The 22,203-nt window shown below is 40.3% G+C and overlaps 1 protein-coding gene across 1 annotated transcript in view; it reads right to left on the bottom strand.

Moving 5' to 3' along the window:
* The window catches only part of LOC149224984 (flavin-containing monooxygenase FMO GS-OX-like 4), a 205,913-nt gene that overhangs the window by 80,342 nt on the left and 103,368 nt on the right, over positions 1-22,203 (bottom strand). The window contains exons 3-6 of the mRNA XM_089386383.1: positions 5,391-5,549; positions 5,131-5,213; positions 4,810-4,945; positions 4,458-4,631 (exon numbers count right to left, since the gene is read on the bottom strand). Coding sequence (XP_089242509.1) covers positions 4,458-4,631; positions 4,810-4,945; positions 5,131-5,213; positions 5,391-5,549 — 552 coding nt within the window. The remainder of the gene's footprint in view (positions 1-4,457; positions 4,632-4,809; positions 4,946-5,130; positions 5,214-5,390; positions 5,550-22,203) is intronic.

Here is a 22,203-nt window from a genome sequence, read left to right as displayed (position 1 = left end):
TGACACGTAGTGGTCAACAGTACCCAACCTCTTGGATTATACCATGCTACGGGAGCCCCGAAGAGGAGTAGCAGGACCGGTGAATGTCGATAGAGACGGTTGCGGATGAAGCGGCGGAGAGTGCTACAATGCAGGAGTCCCCGGGTAGCGTGAGGCTAGCACGCTGCAACAGTGCGAGAGGCACGAGAGTGTTGCACCAGTGCAGGATGGCACAGAGAGGTGTGCAACGGTGCGAGATGCAGGGAGTTGTTGTAGTAGCGCAAAGGTTAGCAGAGGGATCACTTGTTAGCGACAGAGGGAGCTTCAGCATCGGGAGTGTTTCTAGCCTGACAGGGATGTCAGGAGTTGGGTGGATCAGCTACTTACTTCTCAGTAACTGAGTTGCAGTGTAGTAGCAGTTTGTAGTAGCACGATGTAGCATGATGAGAGGGGGTTGTAGTGCAGATGCAGTGTTGGGAGGATGGACCAACAGCAGCACGAATGCAGAGGGAGCTGTCGTACGAATGCAACAGTGGCAGTGGCAGAGCGATGGGCAGCGGTACAGGATGTAGCAGTGCAGAGGATGTTGGGCAGGGAGGCCTAGCATCAGCACAAGTACCAATGTCGGATGATCAGGGTGATGCTCAGTGTGGAGTATTACTAGAGCACAACCCTCGCTAAGAGGGAGTGTTGATTTGGGGTAGCATCGGATGTTCTCTAGCTATGAAATTGGTCGAGAGGCTAAAGCACATGAGATCTCCAAGACCCAGAAAGGGTTTGGACAGATTGTACCCGGTTTGGTAGATATTAAGATAATTAATATTTTTAATGGAGTTCCTAAGTCTAAACTTAGGAAAAATAAAATATTAATGGGTCCTAATATAAAACTGGGTTAGAAGGTTCCAAAAGTCATGGATCAAGCCAAATATAATCTTAGCCATTGATTAGAGATTTAATCTCGGTTGTTGGAGGACCAGCGAGAAAAGTATAAGAAGAGGCTTGAGGATCAATTGGAGAATACACCAGAGTGATGAGTCATTCATTTTGCTAGAGTGGGGTTGCTAAGAAAAATTGAATCAGTGATCAGCAGTGAGGGGCAGTGAGCACTGGACAAAGAGGCGGAGACAATACTGAGAGACCAGTGCAGAAGCAGGGAGAGTGAGAGCAACAGCCAATTCAGGCCACGTAGAGCCCAGCGGAGACAACGCAGAGGCCAGAGGGACTGCGTCATCCACGTCGATGCTGCTGGAGTGACGCAGAGGGTCCTAGAGGCTGCACAGTGCCTTAGAGGGCTGACACAAAGGGTCCTAGGATTGACGCAAGTCAGCAGGATGCTGACACAAAGGCCAGAAGGGCCAGTGCTGAGCTTTAGTTGTGCTGGAGAGGGTTTCGTGGGATAGGTTTTCTAAATACCTGTTTCCGAATATAGAGGTATTGCTACTGTGTATTTTTCTTTGTCGGATGAGCCGGTTAGGCACCCACTTGTACTCAAGGAAATACTGCATAATAATAAACCCTCAGAACAGTTGCACCAACTTTCCCGGATTGGATTTTTTCGGGGACATTTGTCCAAAAATAATGGTGTCACTTGTGTGCTTGTTTTCTTTCAGTTGATGACCTGTAGATGTTGTGACTGTATTGTGTTTATTTCAATATTTAAATGTTTTAAATAACTTGTTCAAAATTTACAAGTAGAAGAAATAAACCAGTAGAATACAGATTAATTTTCTAATGGATAGACTTAGAAAATTCAACAAAAGCAAATCCCAATAGTACTCTGTCAAAAGGAGAGAGAGCTATCCCCGATGGGGGTGAGATCAAAAGACCGCGTGGCTCCTCGTGGCCCATGTCAATAGTCATGCAGCAAGTGGAAGGGGGACCGACCCCTCAGTCCCCTCACTTCCTTAAGAGATCAGAGATGAGTAATGTTGAGCGTGTGAAACATCCCAGCACCTCGTCAAGTGTGGGAGGAAATATTCTAATGTGACAAATGGGTAATTTGTACGACATTCGTGTTGAGGTGGTGTTTCAACTTCATGTGTCTGAGTGGTTGTATACGCAGTAGCGAAGGCAGAGGAGTCTGGCCTTATGGTTTTGATGGCATTGGGAGCGTTTTCTCTCCGAGTTTGAGCGAGGTTGTCTGGTCCTGCGCATGTCCCTTGCAGGGTTCCTCGAGCTTTTCTGGTTGGTGCAGTGCGGATTGAGGTAAAAATAACTGCCCAAAATTTTTGGTTCAATTTGAATTTGGAAGGTGTGGGATTTTGGTTCTCTAGTGTGTGTAGAAAGTGGGTGCGCAAGCGAAGTCTCTGGTGGGCTAAGTGGAGCCACAGCGTGTTGTTCTTGTGGTTTTCAGTACATATCGAGGGGAGGAGAGCTACTCTCCTGCAATTCACTGGGTTTGAGTGTCGAAGTATTCAGTGAGAAGGGTGTTGGTGTGCTTTGGTCGGAGTGGGGTTCATCTGGACCACTCTGAGCCTGGAATTCGACCACCTTGGTGCTCTGTCCAGCCACTTATGCAGTGGAATCAATAGGTGGAGTGGCGAAGGGTGGTGGGAAGCAAGGTATTTCTTCGGGAGAGGTATTGGCGGTTCACATTCTTGCTTGGGTGACGAGAGGGTTTGGATTTTAGAGAGGAGACAATGGTGGTTCGAAGTTGAGCTCGCCTGGTCAGTGGGTGGTCACTCTGGCTTTCCTGTTTGTAGTGACTGTTGTGGTATCGCAGACCCTTTTTAGGATGAGGCCATCCCTGTGACGTGGTTAGTCTTCGCTCCCCCAGCAGGACGTGAAGACCCAGAATTGGCCATCCCACTAGTGAATTCGGGGTAGGAGGGCGCTGGGTCGAGTCAGGGAGGCAAGGTTGCAGGACGTTCCAGGCATACGGCAACTGGTGCATGAGGGGGATGCAGACATGGTGGGCAGGCGAGGAGGAAAGGCGAGCGACCTTTGCAGGCAAGGAGGAAAGGCAGGCGACCTCCGCAGGCTCGGAGGAAAGGTGGGCGACCTCTGCAGGCTCAGAGGAAAGGCGGGTGACCTCCGCAGGCTCAGAGGCGAGGAGGAACAAAGCGTTGTGCGAAGAGGAGTCGTGGGTCTAGCAGATGCTTGGAAACCAACCCGCAAGAAATTCAGCACTGCTTCTTGGAGAATTGCTGAGAATTAATCCAGCCTTTACTAGATCGAATGGAAACAGCTGAGAGAATCAGAAGGGAGGAACATGCAGAGTTGGTAGCCACCTTGGACAGAATGCACTACTTCTAGTGCCAGGTTCGCAAGCAAGTGGTGGTGGTTTGGCGTGGCCAGAACCTGCTCTCCGAAAAGGTGGAAAACCTAGAGTCATGAATGCTCACTTTGAAGGGCATGTCCAATGCACCTTCTGCCCACCGCCTCCTCCAAGAACAACCCCGGATAACCCAACTTCCATCACTTTTGATGAATAGCATGATCACAAGTGCCCTCTTGATATTACTTGTTTTTTGAAGTCACTGGCCCTCTCGAGCTGAGATTGTGTCTATAGCATCCTTTTTGTATTATTGTCACCTTTTGCATATGGTGGTCAACAAACCTGGTCAGGGTGAGACCACCTGTTTTTTGAAACTTCAGTATATATTTTATGCCAGTTGAATAGAATATTAATTTACAAAAAAAAAGGAGAGAGAGCTAGGCACATAGATAAAATAAGTACAAAATAAGTGATGCAGCTTGCACTCATTATAGATAAAGAGTTAGAGTTGACTTAAACTCATGAAAGCCTTGCAAGTTGACTCGGGAAATTGAAATACACTAAATTTTAGTGAAAGCAATATTTTTCATTTATAGGAAAGTTTAAAATTTCCATATGATACAAATTTTCAAAGTAGATAAATGATACTACATATTACAAAATGCCATTGATTATGGGCAATGGATAAGTCCACTAGCTTTCTATTGTCATATCAGATAAGAAAAATAAGTGAAATGAGAGCTTTAGGTTTTTCAATGTCTTTTATAGACAGATGACCAAGTCTGACTTGTGAGACTTGTGATTCAACTCATCAAGTCAAATTGACTTGCAAGCCAAACTTGGTGTGTCAATCTGACTCATGCTTGACATGCAAATCAAAATTGCAAGGATCACTCAGGGCCAAGTGAGACTCAGAACAGCTGGCTCAACTTGGCTTTCCCAAACCGTAGAGTCAAACTTGATGATTAACTCAGACTCAAAAGAACCTGGTAACTATGGTCAACACAAAGAATATTTGGTTTATGCTGTATTATAGCCACTACAAGCTTGTGTATGTCTTCTCACTTACCTCGGTATATTTCAATGAAGTTTTTACTGTTTAACTTTTCTGATTTCTAGCTGCTTAATTAATCATTATTTAAGATTTGTAACTAATCTGTACAAAGAAAGAGATATTAATGAAATTGCATCATTTGTATGCCTATAAAATGGAAAAAGGTCTATGAGATTAAAGAGAGAGAGCAGGAAACGTTGCAGTGACCTGACAATGGCCGATGTTATGAGTGTAATGTTTAGGTCGACCAGCAGCTTCATTCTGAACATAGAAGTTTCTCACGGCTTCAATCATGTCATGTTTTGAAGGAAGATGTGCCTTTCTAGACAAAGCTTTTGCTATCCATCTGGACTGTAACTCACATAATGGAAAAGGTACAACCTGCCACCAAACAAGAGCAATGCCACAAGCTTAGATAACTCTCGCAGGTATAAAATCAAGTAGCAAATGATCAAAAATTAAACTGCATGTAGCATAGATATAGTGTATGGTGTTATTACAATATTATCAATCAGCAATTAATAGTTTCAATGATATGCATCAACACACATATGCGAACCTTCCATGGCAGGCCAACAAATGAAAGAGAAGGAGCTAGAACTGGAGGGAAAACATGCTGATACAATGGCCCCACACAGTTATCATTCACACTCACAATGCCCTCCATTTCCAAGAATGGAAAATGATAATAATACCTACAAAAAAAGGAAATATCAGAACCAGGTTTAGAGCTCTGTCACAGGAAGAGAGAAGAGGCCATGAAGCCATTTACTACAAGTTCTAACTTGCATAAAACAGATCCCATGTCATCCTTATGAAAATCAGTGAAAAAGTAATGACAGAAAATTCAAGATGTTGATCAAAATATTTAATATACTACCCAGTGCAGTGGATTATAGTGTCAGCAATAATGGAGAGCCCATCTTGAAACCTCACAGTTCCATCTTCGCATACATATTCTATCTGTTACCACAAAATAAACCATAATATTTTACCTTTGTCTTCAAGTTTTACATTCTTATACACACATCACATGACCCGCAAAACTTGACAGTCAAAGACAATCACAGCAGCATTATCAAAAGTATCCTATGGTATAAAAGGTCATTGCATACAACTGATTTATTCAGAGATTCGTACCATAGGGTGCAGTGAAAGATTGCCAGGATCAGCAAGCTGCTCTCTCATAATGACCTCTGATGTGATAGATCTGGCTGACAGGTGCACTTCTTTAGCAACACTCATCAGTTCCTTGGAGATATCTTCACCACTTGCCGCATTTCCAATTACAATCACAACCTGATATCCAAAGTTGAGTGCTACATTAACTCAAAGAAAAAGATATTATTGTATCTAGTTGACCCTACTCTAGTTAAAGAAATAAAGCTTTTCATGGTCTTGGAAAGTTAAATCCTTCGTGAATACTGTGGTTTGTGTACTAATTACAAACAATAATAGTGATAAATTTCTTCACCTAAATTACTTGCTTCGTGAATCATGATGCAGAGAGAGAGAGAGAGAGCCCATGCATGAGGTCAAAAGGCCATATTGGGCAAAAAAGTTTAAATTTTGTGTGAAATATCCAATTAACATAAAGCAAAAAAATACAATAAACAAACACAGTGGTGTAATGGAGAGAACCAAATCATGTCCATAATTTACTCATCTAGCTCTGATCTCCTTCACTCCATACCAAAGAACTGGTTGTCCCATTGTCACTACTCTCCACAGATTGCTTATTGCCCACAGCATTTTCTCAACAAACCTTGCTGTGCCTCTGACTGGATAATCCTGAAATACTGAATATCAGTCTTTGATCAGAACATTTGGCCTCTCCCTGATTTGTGGTATGCTTCACAATTCAGAGTCATTTACTTTGTTCTTAACTTGCAATTTGAGAAGTTGACCATTAAAAAGAACAAAATCTATTGATATGCGTTGCCCTATCTCAAAATGAATGATATATAGTGAAAAAAGGGAAATGGTACCGTGACTTAGAAGAACTAGAACGAAGAAAGAAATTTTATTATTGAAATTATTTCATTAAAAACAAATCATAAAAGAACACTTTCGTCCCCAGATTTCCTACCCCCCTTTCACCTTTTCCATATGTATTGGTTTATTGAAATAAAAAATATGCACTCGTCCCTATAGTGATAAATTTCTTCACCTAAATTACTTGCTTCGTGAATCATGATGCACAGAGAGAGAGAGAGAGAGCCCATGCATGAGGTCAAAAGGCCATATTGGGCAAAAAAGTTTAAATTTTGTGTGAAATATCCAATTAACATAAAGCAAAAAAATACAATAAACAAACACAGTGGTGTAATGGAGAGAACCAAATCATGTCCATAATTTACTCATCTAGCTCTGATCTCCTTCACTCCATACCAAAGAACTGGTTGTCCCATTGTCACTACTCTCCACAGATTGCTTATTGCCCACAGCATTTTCTCAACAAACCTTGCTGTGCCTCTGACTGGATAATCCTGAAATACTGAATATCAGTCTTTGATCAGAACATTTGGCCTCTCCCTGATTTGTGGTATGCTTCACAATTCCGAGTCATTTACTTTGTTCTTAACTTGCAATTTGAGAAGTTGACCATTAAAAAGAACAAAATCTATTGATATGCGTTGCCCTATCTCAAAATGAATGATATATAGTGAAAAAAGGGAAATGGTACCGTGACTTAGAAGAACTAGAACGAAGAAAGAAATTTTATTATTGAAATTATTTCATTAAAAACAAATCATAAAAGAACACTTTCGTCCCCAGATTTCCTACCCCCCTTTCACCTTTTCCATATGTATTGGTTTATTGAAATAAAAAATATGCACTCGTCCCTATATATCATTTCAACATATTAGCCGAGTGGGTCTAGCTTGAGTGGCTGTGAGAAAATTGTTATTCTCCCCACCTGGATTCAAATTCCATGTTATGACATTATGTTCTTTGTGAGACATTTGTTGAGTATCATGATCATGATCTTGTTGACAAAGCCGGGGCTTCTGTAGATTCTGATTTACACTAGATACAATCCTCAAAATAAGAAGAAGTGCCCAGCAGGGTTCCCAAGATATATATTTTGATTATAATTAAATCATTTCCACATACTAGTTGTAAGAGCCCTAAATTCGAAACTTAAGAGGGTTTAACAATAATTTGTTCATAAACTACTAGAATATGTAATTTAAATACAGAATTTAAACAATTTATCTAATGAATACCAACCTGTCTGCCCTGCTGCAAATCTGTCTGCGCTGCTGCAAATCTTGTTCCAGCTGCATTACCAAAACAGCCTAAAACTCCTTGTAGAACTGGGTACAACCTAGGTACTCAGTCTCAGAATGCTTTCCAATCGAAGCAATATGATCCCCCATGCTCAAAAACTCCAGTACAATCAAGACTCCCTCCTGTCTGTACCTGTCTGTACCTCTGTGTTAAAATTGTTCTCCTTTTTTTCAATTCTTCTTTCTTTGCCTTCTTAAATAGAATTTCCCCCTGCCTCCAAGTGGTGATCTCTCATGTTCGAGGTTCCTCTCCAGAAGGATAAGGGATAAGCTCAAATTTATAGATTGAGCCAGCATACGTCACTTGAATTAGTGGTTGACAGCAATCCCTTCTTTATAAAATATCTGCTTTATTTGAATTTATGTTTAAATTTCCATGTCACTTTATATTATGATTATATATAATGGATTCTTTTTAGTTAGTTTAGTTGGTATATTATCTCTTTTTTATTTTATTTTTATTTTTATCTTATAACTTTATAATAATATTTTTCTATAATTCCTTTGTATATTTTATATAATTTGTATTTATTCAATTTATTTTTGTATTAGATATATTATATCCCCTTTTATATAATACATGTATTTCCTTTGTATTTTGTATAGTTATATATGTATGGTGATGGTACATACATTAAGTACCTCACTCATTATATTTAGTATTTTGTCAATTATGTATTCACTTAGAATTTACCATAATTAATTCATTTATCTTTCACTTGGTAATTCATAATAAGTTAATATGTATACTAGCGCAGTACATTCGATGCGTGCATATGTAGCTATCATATGTACATTTTGTATGAATGCTAATAATCGTGTTTTATCCATAATTCGAGATGGTCATTACACTAGTACCTGCTGCCGAGCTCCAACCTAATGACAAGCCAAACCTTAAGCAAAAGCCAAGGTTAAAACCCAACCATATGTTTGCACTATACACCAATAGCAAAAGGGGATAGCCACATATATGAAAGCTTTGAGAATCCATTCTACCCTTTCTTGTGGGACAACTCCCTATATGAACATAAACTATACAAATAAACAATAAATATTTAATAAAACTAAAAGACTATTACTGCAAAATGTAGCATCCCAGTGCTAGGTTGCACTAGATCCCCAACAACAATGGGATCTGTTGACCACTGGAGTGGCACCTGATGATTATATGAAGACTCCATGCCCAAGGATGATCCAGAGGACACTTGTACCATCAGATATCGTCAGTCAACAGAGTTTTTAACTCTACTTCTATCTTCTCATTATCTTTATTATACCCAAATTCCACACCCTACGGGGAATTGTAATAAGTGATACTAGTAATGATGAGTTTTGAGTCTGTAACAGGCCTAAGATGTTGGGACTCGATCAAAAAACGAGTACACCTTAGAGTGTTTTTTTTATCTGGTTAATTATCCCTTCTTTTTTAGAGACAGATAATTTTCTAGGTCTTTTTACTCACATTTTACCCCAAAGCAGAGGTGACAGTTTGAAGGTTGAGCCCTTGACACATCTTAGTGTCTAGAGTTAATGTATATTACCATACTAGATCACACAAAAAATTTCATGGAATTTGGTTAGGTTTAGGTAGCCATTTTTTAATTTTTTAGATTTCTCACAGGTCAAAAATTACAAATAAAATTGTATTTAAATTGTAATAAGTGTAGACTAGAAAAGTTGTATGGGGTATGAGTAATCAAAATTACATCTCTCACCCTCAACTTTCTACTATGACACACTTTAAGGGGTTATTAGTGTGTTTTGGACCCTCAAAACCCACTTTTCCTAAGTTTAGTGGGAAATCTGGCAATTAATTAAGTCAAAAATTAAATAAATGGAGAAAAATAAATATCCACACATGCTAAATGTTGTGGAAATGAGGTGGAAAAATATGGGGAAGTTAAAGTGAAGTCTCAAGGTGATGTGGACTCCTAAAATCAAAGAAAGGACATGTGCTCAAATAAAATCGAATTTCTGGCATTAAATGAAAATGTTGCTTGGAAAATCGAATTTGTGAAGTTAATGCACATTTGAGAACCCACCCATATGCACTTGTCATTCCACCATAAAATTCGAATTTGGCACATAAGGGAAGAAGAAAATGATGTCCACTTGCCATAATTCGATTTTTACACTTGGCATTGGAGCTCCATTCAACAAATTCGAATTTCTCTTTGGGATTGTCACCTCATGCCACTTGTTATTGTCATTCTTCATTGGGATTTGCTCCCAACTCTCTATATAGTAGAGCCATGGGCTCTCACATTGAATAATATTGTTACTAGCTATTGTGCTTGCGGAAGTGCTGCTGCCTTGTACACTTTCAAAAATATCAATAAAAACTTTGGGGTTTCATTCATGAGGTGTTGTTGCTTTTCGAGTGTGATGAATTGTTGAGCATTGGTATAATTCCTTTTACTCATGCTTTCATCTAATTTGCTTCCATATGCTCTTGTAGATTTGTTAATGTAGAGTTATCTTGCATTGACATTTGATTTTAAAGTATGCTCTAGGTATAGAATGCTCTAGTTGGTTTTAAATAAATCTCTAGAGTTTCTTATCATTGTTTATAGCTAAATCTATATGGAACTAATTATTGATTGAATTTTTGTAGAGGGAACATCTTGTTGGGATTACAGAATCAAGCGTGAGGGGAAGTCTTTGGAGAGACCAACCCACTCTTGATATATTCTTAAAGGAGCTTTCATTTGTTCTTTGAACATTCATAGTCTTATCTTACAAAGTGGTTTTGCAGGGATTTTGGCACATAGCTTGTGCACAAGCCAAGAACTTCTAAATTTAAATCTCTTTTAAAAAAACATTGTACTTCATTTCTTTCATTTGCTATCTAAGAGCTTGAAGATGGCTAAGCAAAGACGAGAGTTTACTCTCACTCTTTAGCTTAGCCTTTTGTAAATTATAATTGTACATATACATTTTATCTTGTTGATTTTTCCATTAATACTTAACTTATTTTGCAGCCATTGTTTGGATTGTTTGCTAACTCGTGTGGCAGATTTTGAAGAGCAACTTCCCGCAACATCTAACAAGTGTTTGCAGGACCTTTGGCAAGTGTTGGGAGTTCGATTTCCAAGGATGTCATGAGCCCTTTTGAGGCTTATTTTGGCCAAGTCGAGTTCACTAGAGGACTGCCCATTTTCCTCTTTAATCCGTAAGCATTTGGAGGAAACTCACACCTTGTTTCCCTTGCATAAGTTTTGTGAGATTTTGTCACTACTTTCTCAAGAAAGGAGGTCTAGTGTCCAAGTTTCAAGCAATTATTGTGAGGACTCTCCTTGAAGTATAGTTGAGAACTTTGAAAGGCCTTCTTCTCATTGTAATATTAATAAAAGATCTAACTTGCTTGTGAGAGCTTGGGATTTTTCCCATGGTATCCTATCTCCCCATTTGGAAGGAGGCTTCTCTTGGGTGGATTGACATTTGCATGGTTTAAGCTTTCATACTTCATTCACTTATATGCATGCTTTAATTGGGAATCAACACAACCTCACTATCACATTCCATTACGTTAAAGTTTGTTACAATTTCATTTGAGCTTTGCATTTTCTTTCTCATTGTTGCTTGGAGCTACAAGCTTACACTTTACTTTGGGCAATTCATCATTTACATGCAAGCACTTTATATTCTTAACAAACTTTGATTCGTTTCCATTTACCTTGGTAAATTGTTTCATGAGCACTTGAATACATGCTTCAATTTTATGCTACATTGTTATCTTTAATATTGGAGCAATTTATTGTCATTGTCTATTTGAAACAAATTTTGCTTTCAGGGAAATTACTTGTGTCATTTTAATTCATTGATGAAACACACACAACACTTGTAAGCTAATTTTATTCCTCCAATTGAAGTTATAATTGCAACTTATGTTGAACACTATTTCATTTTCAAGCATTGCAAATCAATCTCTTTGAAGCATTTGCATGTATCATTATTTTAATAATAATATAATTCTATACCTAGTACAGCTTCATAGTCATCTGTCCGCACTATAATTCCCCAAACCGAAAGAGAAGACTACGAAAGAGGAGTTTTCGAGATCGAATGACAAGTTGAAAATGAAGAAACCCTTGAAGTGTTGGACATGTAAGGAACCACACACGGTGAAGAATTGTCCTTCTAGACCAAAGGTGGCTGTCATGGCACAGTGTAATGCGAAGAAAGAAGAAACTTCCGTAGGGGTTATGCAGATATTGGGAGCTGCAGTGGCCATGGAAGCAGTCTCTAGGAGAGATCCTGAGAGGAACAGATTAGAGTATGTTGAAATGAAAGTTGAGAGTGTGGATGTGCTTATTATGGTGAATAGTGGAGCAACTCAAAACTTTATGAGTGAGGATATTGCGAGAAGGATTGGGCTGAAGTTTGTACCGGTGCAGGCACAAATGAAGACAGTGAATTCTCCTCCAAATTCTGTGATTGGTGTAGCTGAAAAGGTGGATGTGACACTTGGTGAATGGACAGGGAAAGTCGATTTCACTATAGTGCGGATAGATGACTATGAAGCTGTACTGGGTATAGAATTCATGAAGGAATTCGATGCGATGATTGTTCCCCATCTGAGGAAACTGTACATTTACGACAGACGAGAGGATGTACCCATTGGTGTACCAACTGTGGGAGTAACTAAGGCCGAGCGTAAGCTGACAGCGATGAGTATGGAGGAGAGAAAGAAAGATGAAGAAATCTGTAAGCGTTTGTCTGTTGCAGAGACAAAACTTATGGAGCAATCACAGGTTATCAAGGCATTGTCAGATAGCATCTTGGATCTATCTAGGAGGTTGGAGGCAGTGGAGGATGACGATGATGATGACGAAGAGTATGTGAGGCCAAATGTTCAGATGGAGGATCGGGAGGCATACTTGCAGAGAATGGAAGTGGAGGATCTAGATAGGTGGATTGAGTTGATAAGTGAGGGAGAGACTTCAGGCTCTACTCCCTCATCATCATCTTAGACTATCATGGAGCATGAGGCTCATTATTAGTTGCTCATGGCAGTGAGTCTCCAAACACTTTGAGCAGGCATCTAGGGGTGAGATGACATAGGTTGACAGACAGCATGCAGTGGACAGTCATGACAATGTATGGGGCATGAGTTCTTGTGGAGGCGATGCATGGTTGGATTAGCTACCCAACTAATCACTGACATGAGGGGTACCAGCACATGATTCCTTGCAGAGTAGTGGCATATCTATGGCATGAGAGATGGTTGAGTAGTGGACATCTGGACTACCCATATACACAATTGTGTGGATGATATCTTGGCGACAGGTGGTTGCTGGGATGGAAGATTGTCGAGGATGACAATGACTTCAGGTGGAGGAGGATGTAAGGACCACGAGCTACAGGAGGAAACGTGTGTGGAGGCGACGAGTTGGCGAGTTGCGGCACGGTGGGAGAGGTGTTGAAAAGCGACCAAGTAGTGTGGACTCTGGAGCGTTTGGATATATACACCATGGGAAGTCCCGGCGAGCCGACAAGCGGGCGAACCAAATGATGGACGCACACGAAGGTTGGGTCGGCTAACGAGCGGTCCGACCCGTTCAGAAAATAAAATGAAGGTTAAAACAAAGATGTGTGGAGGTTGACCAACATGGGGACATGTCGATTCAATGTTGGGTGAGCCATATATATAGAATGGCTTGGCGTGGAGCTAAGGCAATCATTCATTCAAGCAATCAAACGCACAGTCATAAGGTGAAAGGTGAAGTGCGTGGGTTTGAAGTCTGAAACGGGCGAAGGTGCAAGCGGACGAGTGCAGGGCCGAAGCATTGAGCCGAAACGAAGTCGATCGAAGGCGTCGTGTAGAAAGTCGTTCGAGGGCGTCATTCAGAAAAGTCATTCAAAGGCGTCGTGCAGGAAGTTGTTCGAGGGCACCATTTAGGAAGTCGTTCGAGGGCATCGTGCAGAAATTCGTTCGAGGGCGTTCATGCAGGATTGTTTGAGGGCGTTTGGGCAGGGTTGTTCGAGGGCGCGACAGGGCGTCCATTCGAAAGGTCGTTCGGGAAGTCGTTCGAGGGCGCAGCAAGGCGTCCGCTCGAATGACACGAGTTGGTGAACGGCAGTTCAGGTGAAGTCTTGAACGGGTGCACGGTGAATGACTCGCCCGTGGAAACTTGGCAAGTTTGGCGTTCGGTGGAGAGCGCCTGCCAATGGACAAGTTAGACGAGTTGGATGAGTTGAACGAAACGCATTCGAGTGAACCTGCGGAGGCAAACGAAGAGTTGGGCAGAGTCGTTCAAACAACCGTGTGGACGTGCCGACGAGCTGGTTGAACGAGTTGTGCCGGTGAATGTAAAAATATTCTAAGTGTAAATATGGGGTTTCCTCGGGATTGTAACTTACATATATATTATTATTGTTCATCAGCTTTGATACCCGTACAGCTTCATTATTATTGTGGATATATTTTAATTTGGGGAATTAATCAATAACTTTGAAGTTGATGAACGACGGGGAGCTAATTGGGCGAGGGTGAAGTCTGAGGATTGAAGAGTTAAATTGTAATCTTGTTGTAGAGCTAATTAATAAAATTAACCAAGAGCACTTTCCATTACATTTACTTTACTTGTCTCTTGATGGTTTGAGTTTTCATATGCAAAGTCTATTCCAAACGCAAGTATTGTAATCATTTCAAACAAGTGTTTTCTTTTCATGTTTCAAGTCTAATTGCATATTGATGTCTTGGTTTAGCACTTCCTTTCTTTTACATTTCCAAGTTAATTACTAATTTATGGGTTTTGGCAAGCTATGTTTCACATGTTTTGATTTATAAAGTTGATTATCTCAAAAGCATTTTATATCTTACATATCTTGTGCTAACAATTCTTATTTACATTTCAAGGTTACTTTGTTTTCTCTTTTGAGAGCATTGCATTTTACTTTGAGCAAATATATCTTTAAATTGTTGAGCAAATTCCTTATAAAGCACTGGTTTTATGGTTTTTAAATCATATTAGATTGGCATTGTTATTTCAAGTTGCTCACTTCATATTTGCCCATAAATCCTTAAAAGTAATCCATTTTCACTATAACACTCTCCTAGAAACTCACATCTTTTAACACTTTTCATTAGGAACCACCCCCCTTAGCTAACCTAGGAGATAGCTCAAACGGAGAGAGTCAGGATTAGTGTGACAGCCCCTTCTCTGAGTTCCCTGCCACCAACCACACCTTGTGGGGTTGAAGGCTTTTCTCACTGACTTGTAGGTAGGTGTAGGCGGTAGGGTCAACAGGATCCACCACCATTGTCACCTTCGTAGTGAATTACCTGTTGTTTTGCGGGCAGATGTTGTAATGTTCCTAATGGAATTATGCAATGAATAACTGAAGCATGAACTAGAAAACGACCAAAAAACTTTACACACAAGGCACCAAAACACCCAATACAAGTTTTAGAACAACAGCTGAGCCATTTTATTAAAAATATGGAATAAATGGGAGTACAATAACAAGGAACAAGTGCACCTGGGCTTGCATAAGCAAGTTGAAGCAAACCCAAGGTGAGAAAGATGCCCCAATGAGTAGAAACTTCGACCCCCAAACTACCTTTGCGCTGCCCAGAAATTGTGCCACTATTGCTATCTGAAAATGGTTTAAATCCCTTGCTGGAATGCCTGAATTAGCCTGAGATTGATGTTGTAGCTTCCTCTTAATTTTTCCAACAGGACTCAAAAAGGAATTGGTCCCAATCCTTCACACCAGAAAAACCACAAAATGGAGCAAATTCCTTGCTACAGGAGCTTAGATCAGTAGTAGCAGGATGGACTGGTGTCAGTTGGTGTAGAGGAGTGTTGGAGCGACATATGAAATGGCTAGGACACCAAGTCTGAGCAGCGTAGTGCAGAGTTGCAGCAGTGCAGTAGCAACAATAGTGTAGTGGCTTCAGAGGGATAGCGTAGGACTAGCAACAGTCAGATCTTCAGCATCGAGATGCATCTATGCTGAACACTTGTTCAATAATTTCGGATGTTTTCCATTGTTGATGTAGTAGCAGCAGCAGTTTTAGTGCAGGGGCAATTGATAGTAGCAATGCCAGCAGCAGCACGGATGCAAAAATTCAGAGGGAGTTGTAGTACGGATGCAGTGTTGACAATGGCAGTGTCAGTAGCAGTACAATTGCAGCAGCAACATAGTAGTTGGTGGACAGCATGTCAGACATCAGTAGCACAAAGGACGATGTTATCAAGTTGGGGTGACGCTTCAGTGGGGAGGCACTGCTAGAGCACATTCCTCGCTAAGAGGGTGTGTTGATTTTTGTAGCATTGAATGTGATCTAAGTCTCAAATTTTGCAAGGAGGCTTGGGCACCTGTATTCCAAAGAACCTAGAAAGCGTCTTGGGAATTTCCACTCAGAGACAGTTTTATTAAAATAATTAATTATTTTTAATGGGTTCCTAAGTCTAAACTTAGGAAATTAAAATAATTAATGGGTATTAATCTAACTGTGGGTGTAACTTCTAGATGAAAACGAGGATCATGCAGAAATGATCTTAGCCATTGATTAGCTTGTAATCTTGGTCGTTGAATGTCAACGAGAAGATTATTTAAGGAGGCTTGAGGATCATTTGGAAGACAAACAGAGAGTTGATTAGTCATATCAAATCACTGAAGCTAGAGGCAGTGCAGTGATTTCGTGCGATCACACAGAGGGGCAAAGAGAGTTTTGGCTAGAGGATCTTCTTCGGAGCCAAGAATACTCAACAGAGAGGCAGAGAGACACACAGAGGAGGTAGCGCAGTGCCCAGAGAGGGTGACGGAGAGCCAGGAAGGACCCACGCAGAGCAGCGCAGAAGCCTTCCACGGAGAGGTCCGAAATTTGTTGAGAAGGTTGACATTCTGAGTCGGGAGGGTTGGAGTCAGCTCTTGATCCAACAAGGAGGTGACACAGTGACTAAGATGCTGACGCAGGCCCATGCAGTGACTACATAGGGGCAGCGCAGAAGTAGCCAGGGACTCGTTGGTTCAATTGTTGAATCAGCCGGCACTTGCAGTGTAGAGTGAGGTAATGTCACTAATTTCTTCTAACGAGTGATATTCTCTATACTGGATTGCCAGCAAGCTAAATCACCTGACACGGGGATTCGGGACACGTAGGATTCGGGATTCGTGGTGTCGGATTCGGGACACGCTGACCCCCCGGAACAGGACACGTTATATATTATTTTATTAAAAAATATATATATAATATATATTTAAAAATATATATATATATATATATATATATATATATATATATATATTAAAAATTAGATATTATCATATTTCTTACACAAATTTTAATTAATGATACAAATTTATTGATTTCAAACATAGATCTTCATCTATAGCTATTAGCATGCATAGTACATACAAAATTCAAATAAATGTCAGTGGTACTGGTCACATAAATGATAAATCTATTAAAAATTTAAATCATGATTCATAATTCATAACTAAAAGACAACTTACAACTACAAGATAGTAAGATAAACACACTGACAACTGTAGTTTTCTCATTAAGTCATCAAATCAAAATGTGTTACATAGGTAGTGTTGGTGCAATGCCAATGGCAAATAGAAATAGAAAATATAAAACAACTACAGGTATACAAGCCTCAAGGCATCAATCAGCATCAGAATCAGCATCACTGTCCCCATCATCATGGTCCCCACTGCTCTCCTCTACATCCTCCTCCTCCCCTGTATCCATAGTCGCCTTTGCATCTGCTAGTATGGAGGCTGACCCCTCTAAGTCATCAAATCTAACAGGCTCTAGCACTGGATCATTGAGATCCATGTTGGCCAATGCCAACTCAACAATGGTGTCCAGACCCATATCATCAGGAACAGTGTTACTTGGGAGCGGGAGCGAAAGCGGGGAGCGGGAGCGACATATTCAGAAGCTCTTGGTTTGGTGCTCTTGATTAAATACGAGTTCCATACCCTAATACATGACAAAATTCAATGGAAACATTGCAATCCCCCAATCCTAAAATCCTGAAAAACTGATAAGTCTGCTGGATTTTGAATGAAATCTAAAATTCTACTTTCTTCATATGAAATCCAATGAGGCCGGAACCACTCTCAAATATCCTGAGTCATTTCATGGTAATGTTAAAAATTTAAGTAAAAGGATGAAAATGAAGATTAAGGAGAATGTCACTTTAACATTACCATGAATAGCATATCAATACTAGGGCCTAGACTTGATTATGAAGCTGCCAAAATGCTCTACTCCTTGCTGCAACAGCACAAATCACTTACCAAATGAAAATATTAATGAGCAAACACGCCCTTTTCATACCCGCGTTGAGCTTAGCGAGTCCTGGAAACCGGACACGTGTCCTAAAATCGCGACACGCCCCTGAAAATCGCGACACGCCCTCAGACACGACGTGTCCTGTGATTTGGACACGAATCCGAACCGAATCGTGTCGGATTCGCCGGATTCGGGATTCGCAGGGGGTTTAGGACGAATCCAGTTTCCTAGCCAGCAAGGCATCCAGAGGTTGTATTCAGAAATAACTTATGCTTAATAATAAAAACCCTCAAATCTGTTGCATCGGTCTTCCCGCATTGGGTTTTTTCGGGGAATTTTGTCCAAAAACAACTGTGTTGTTTGTGTTATATCTCTCTATTGTTCAGTTTCTTGTTTCGGCATATTATTTAAATGGTGTAGGCTGCAGTGTATGTATTTCAATGTTTTCTGTAGGAAACTGCAAATAACTTGTTTATGTAAATCTAACAAGGAGGAGAAATATCATCAGTTGCTGCAATAGAGATTCTGGTTTAGGGAATTTTCACATACACACCCTCAAGCCTCACATCATAGTCAAACTAGCTATTTAGAGCCTCCTAATCAAGTCATTGGGATATGTAATATTCCTAATTAGCCATGGCTAATTGGAATATTCGATTTTGCTCAATTTTGCCTTCTATAGCTATTTATAAATAAAAAGGTGAGGAGAGGGGGACATAGTCACTTCATGAATAAAGACACCCCCTAGTAGCACAACGTTGTAACTTAAAAGGTGAGCTAAGGGGGGCCAAAGAACCACGTAGAGGAGGGGCCCACGTAGACACTTGGAGTGACTACGCAGATGGTGAGAAACACGTGGCAAGAGGAAAGCTACGTTGGAGGAGGTGAGCCTTGGGATTGAGAGAGGCCAACGCTATAAAGGAGAGAGGAGCCTCCTCATTTTGGCATTCGATTATGTGCATTTGAGCTAGTCACTTCGACTTAGAGCACGCTGGCTGTTTAGCTAGTCTGCAACACTGTTTAGTGCATTGAGTGTCTTCGTTCGGAGATCTCACCCTTAGCCTCGGGGGACTTCGAGTGCCTGCTCGGGCAAGGTATTTCCATCAGTATTTTTGCAGTAGTTTCATCAACATTTTGGCAGGAGGATTGAGCATCTTGGATGACTGCGCAGTCTTGAGAGGGATGACGCAGTTCTTTCTGGCAGGAGTTCTGGATTGAGGTTTTGCAGGTGGATTTGTGCTGGGAGGTTGAGCAGGGGATCAGCTCTTGCATACTGGAGGAATTTGGCTGAGTTTTAGGCAGAGTTGTGGTGGGTTTATTCCAGTGGCAGCGCAAAGCCTTGAGGGATTGCATGGGTCCTCAAGGGGGCGATTTTCGGGGGTTGGCCATTTCAGAAAAGCTTTCTGGGTTTTTCTAGGTTTTCTGAGTAGAACCCAATTCCAGAGTTTCAGCATTTTTTGAGGAGGGGAACAGCCCCAAATCCTCATTTGATTTCTAGCAGCAGCAGCAGCACGGCACTTCTTCAACAGCTTAGACACAGTTCAGAGAGAGGCCATTCCTTTGCTATTCTGAGTGTATTTCTTCACTTGCCTTGAGCAAGTCGAGGTGCCATCTTTTGATCACCTCCTGTACTCATTCTATTTGAGTATTTGCTTATGGTTGTATTGTTATATGTTGCACCATTGTCATTTTTATCTCTTTGAGCTTCTCGGCTACTATACCACTTGCGTGTTTTCTCCTATACTCTTCAATAGAGTCTAGAAAGGGCCAGGTAGCCTCCAGATCTCGTCCTCTTTTCAAAGGCGACATATCTGGTAAATGCCCTCCCAGTCCATCTCCGGTTGGAGTTTGCTTGTGTTTGAGGAATATTCCTGACAAGGGATATTACAGGATACTATTCATCTCATCTAGCTCAATCAAGATGAAAGGAAGCCACACGTGGGAATCTTAGGCCTCTACATTGTTGCTTCAAGTCCAGCCCCTTAGTGGGTGAAATAATTTTTTATTTGCGATGACTTAGCTGTTAGTCTTGTGGACGACAAGTCAACCAATAGTATTTTGGGAGAGGAATCTACTATCTGTTACAAGAAAATTTATATTAAGGATAAACCATCTACACAGATAGGTTGTTTTTTGAACTTTGAGATCACTATATGCCATTTTAATCAATGTTGCAGTAATCGTTATCGGGATATTATCGGTGAGAGGAAAAAATGGGAAAAAAATCATAAAAATCGGGAAAAAATCGGTAAAAATTGGGAAAAAATCGTAAAATACAAAAATATTCATTTTTTTTCAATGTTTTTAATATCTAAAGCATCTACAACATAAAATAAATACATTGACACATAAATATGATAAAAGAACTAATATATAAGATGTGTAATATCATTTCTAGTGCTACATCACACATAACAGTGAATCATGTCCTGAATAGTACGTCCTAACTCCTGAGTCCCAACTCAGCCTCAAAATATCAACAAAAAATATAATAATGTATCTCATATCATGAGTCATAATGTCATATACAATGAAATGAACCAAAAACTAAAGTCTAATACTACTAATTTCCTCTGCCCCTCTAGATGTAGATGCTAGGGGAGTTGGCATTGGACTCTGTTGTGCTCTAGAAGCTGAAGAACTAGGAGCTATAGGAGGTAGACCACATCCTCTACTGGTGACAGGGGTAGCTTGGGTAGGTTGTGTCACCTCCTCCTCCTGTTGCTCCTCCTCCTCATCAAAAAAAATAAAAATAATATATATATATATATATATATATTTACTTACTTATTTATTTTTCCCAAGATTTTTTCCCAAAAATCGTGATTTTCCGATTTTATCACAATAATATCGTGATTTTCGCAACACCGATTTTAATAAATTTGTTTTTTAGTGCAATTTGTGAATTGATTCTTCTATTCTTTTCTTTTTTAGCTTGTTGTAATAGTGTTTCATAGAATAGACACAAGTATTTTCAGGTTACTACAAGATTACTGGGTTGATCCATCGAGGAACAATGAATCACATGGAAGGGACGATCAAGGCGCTAGACATCATCTCACCTTTGTTCGCATACAATGCTAACCAAACCCAATTGTTGGACAAACGCTTATCGGTGGTTCCTTAAGTAAATGAGTGATTTCATTGAATGTCATTGTTGACCCAATGATTGAGACATTTTCAGAAGAGAAATCTTTCCTGGTAGGATTCAAAAGCATGTACCACTATTTCAGACTATATTGGATGTGATAGTTGCCTAGACTCCACTTCAATTCTCTAGTCCAAAGTTTAAGGAGAGGGTTGTCTGACATATTGGAAGGTAAAAGCAAAGCCAAGGTAAGCCTCATTATATCAATCACCCATTAAAATACTTCTAAATATCTTTTATTTCCTGTTTTCATAAAAATAAAACTACAAATATAATTTTTTAGCTTGTGCTTCAATTTTTATCTTAATAGCTAGTGGATCCTTGGGGCTTTAATACTAGATCTATTATCTATCTAAGGATATTTTCCTCTCTAGTTTCCTGCTCTTAAAGTATATATTGCACGAGGGTATTTTGAGGAATTTTGCAGATCTGCAGTTAATTACGGCAAAGTTTTCAATAGTAATGTTCCCAACTTAAATAAAAAGTGATATGCAAAGCAAAAACGATTCACAACACAAAAATTTTAAACCATCAGCAAATGCTCATAGAAACTCTGGAATTAAGAATCAGATGAGCCATTTTATTAATTAATGGAGCAAGTACAATAGTATGGAGGAATGCACCTGGGCTTGCCTCAATGGCAAGCGTGACAGAACCCAGGTGATAATACAATGATCTCAAATGTTGGAAATGACTATTCCTCTAATGCTCTGCGCTGCCTAGAAAACTTCACTACTGCCTGGAAAGAGACTGCAAGAAACTCCTCTGATGCTCAGAAAATGATGAAACTTCAGCCAAAAACTCCTTGGCCAAAACCCAGAAATGGTTTGGCCCGATTTGGACTTCCCAAAATTGACCCCCAAAGGCACTATTCAATCCCAGCAATTCTACACTGTCTGCTACAAAGATACGGCTTAAAACCCCACCTCCGGTGCTCAGAAAATTGTGAAACTCTATATTTTGGATCCTTGTAGAAAACCCAAAAAGTATTTTGGCTGGTTTAGACTTCTGAAACTTGACCCCCTTGGAGCCCAACCTCAGCTACAACTGCAAAACCCGGCCTGCTTGAAATTGCCTGTAAATCCTCCCGGAAATGCCCCCAAAGTGCTGGGTTGACCCTTTCTATCCGATCCTTGACTTCCCAAGTGAGCTCTTGGCCCAAGACACCTTCTCCTAAGCTCCACGAAAAAATGTTGAGTGGCCTCTGTGTTGTCCCCTAGCCCAGCAATTCGAACTACTGGAATGTTGGCTCTG

This window comes from Pinus tabuliformis, chromosome Q, assembly GCF_031772625.1.
Source record: "Pinus tabuliformis cultivar Carrire ecotype Pingquan chromosome Q, CPIR1, whole genome shotgun sequence".
NCBI classification, from domain to species: domain Eukaryota; kingdom Viridiplantae; phylum Streptophyta; class Pinopsida; order Pinales; family Pinaceae; genus Pinus; species Pinus tabuliformis.
This window is presented reverse-complemented; position numbering and strand designations above follow the sequence as displayed.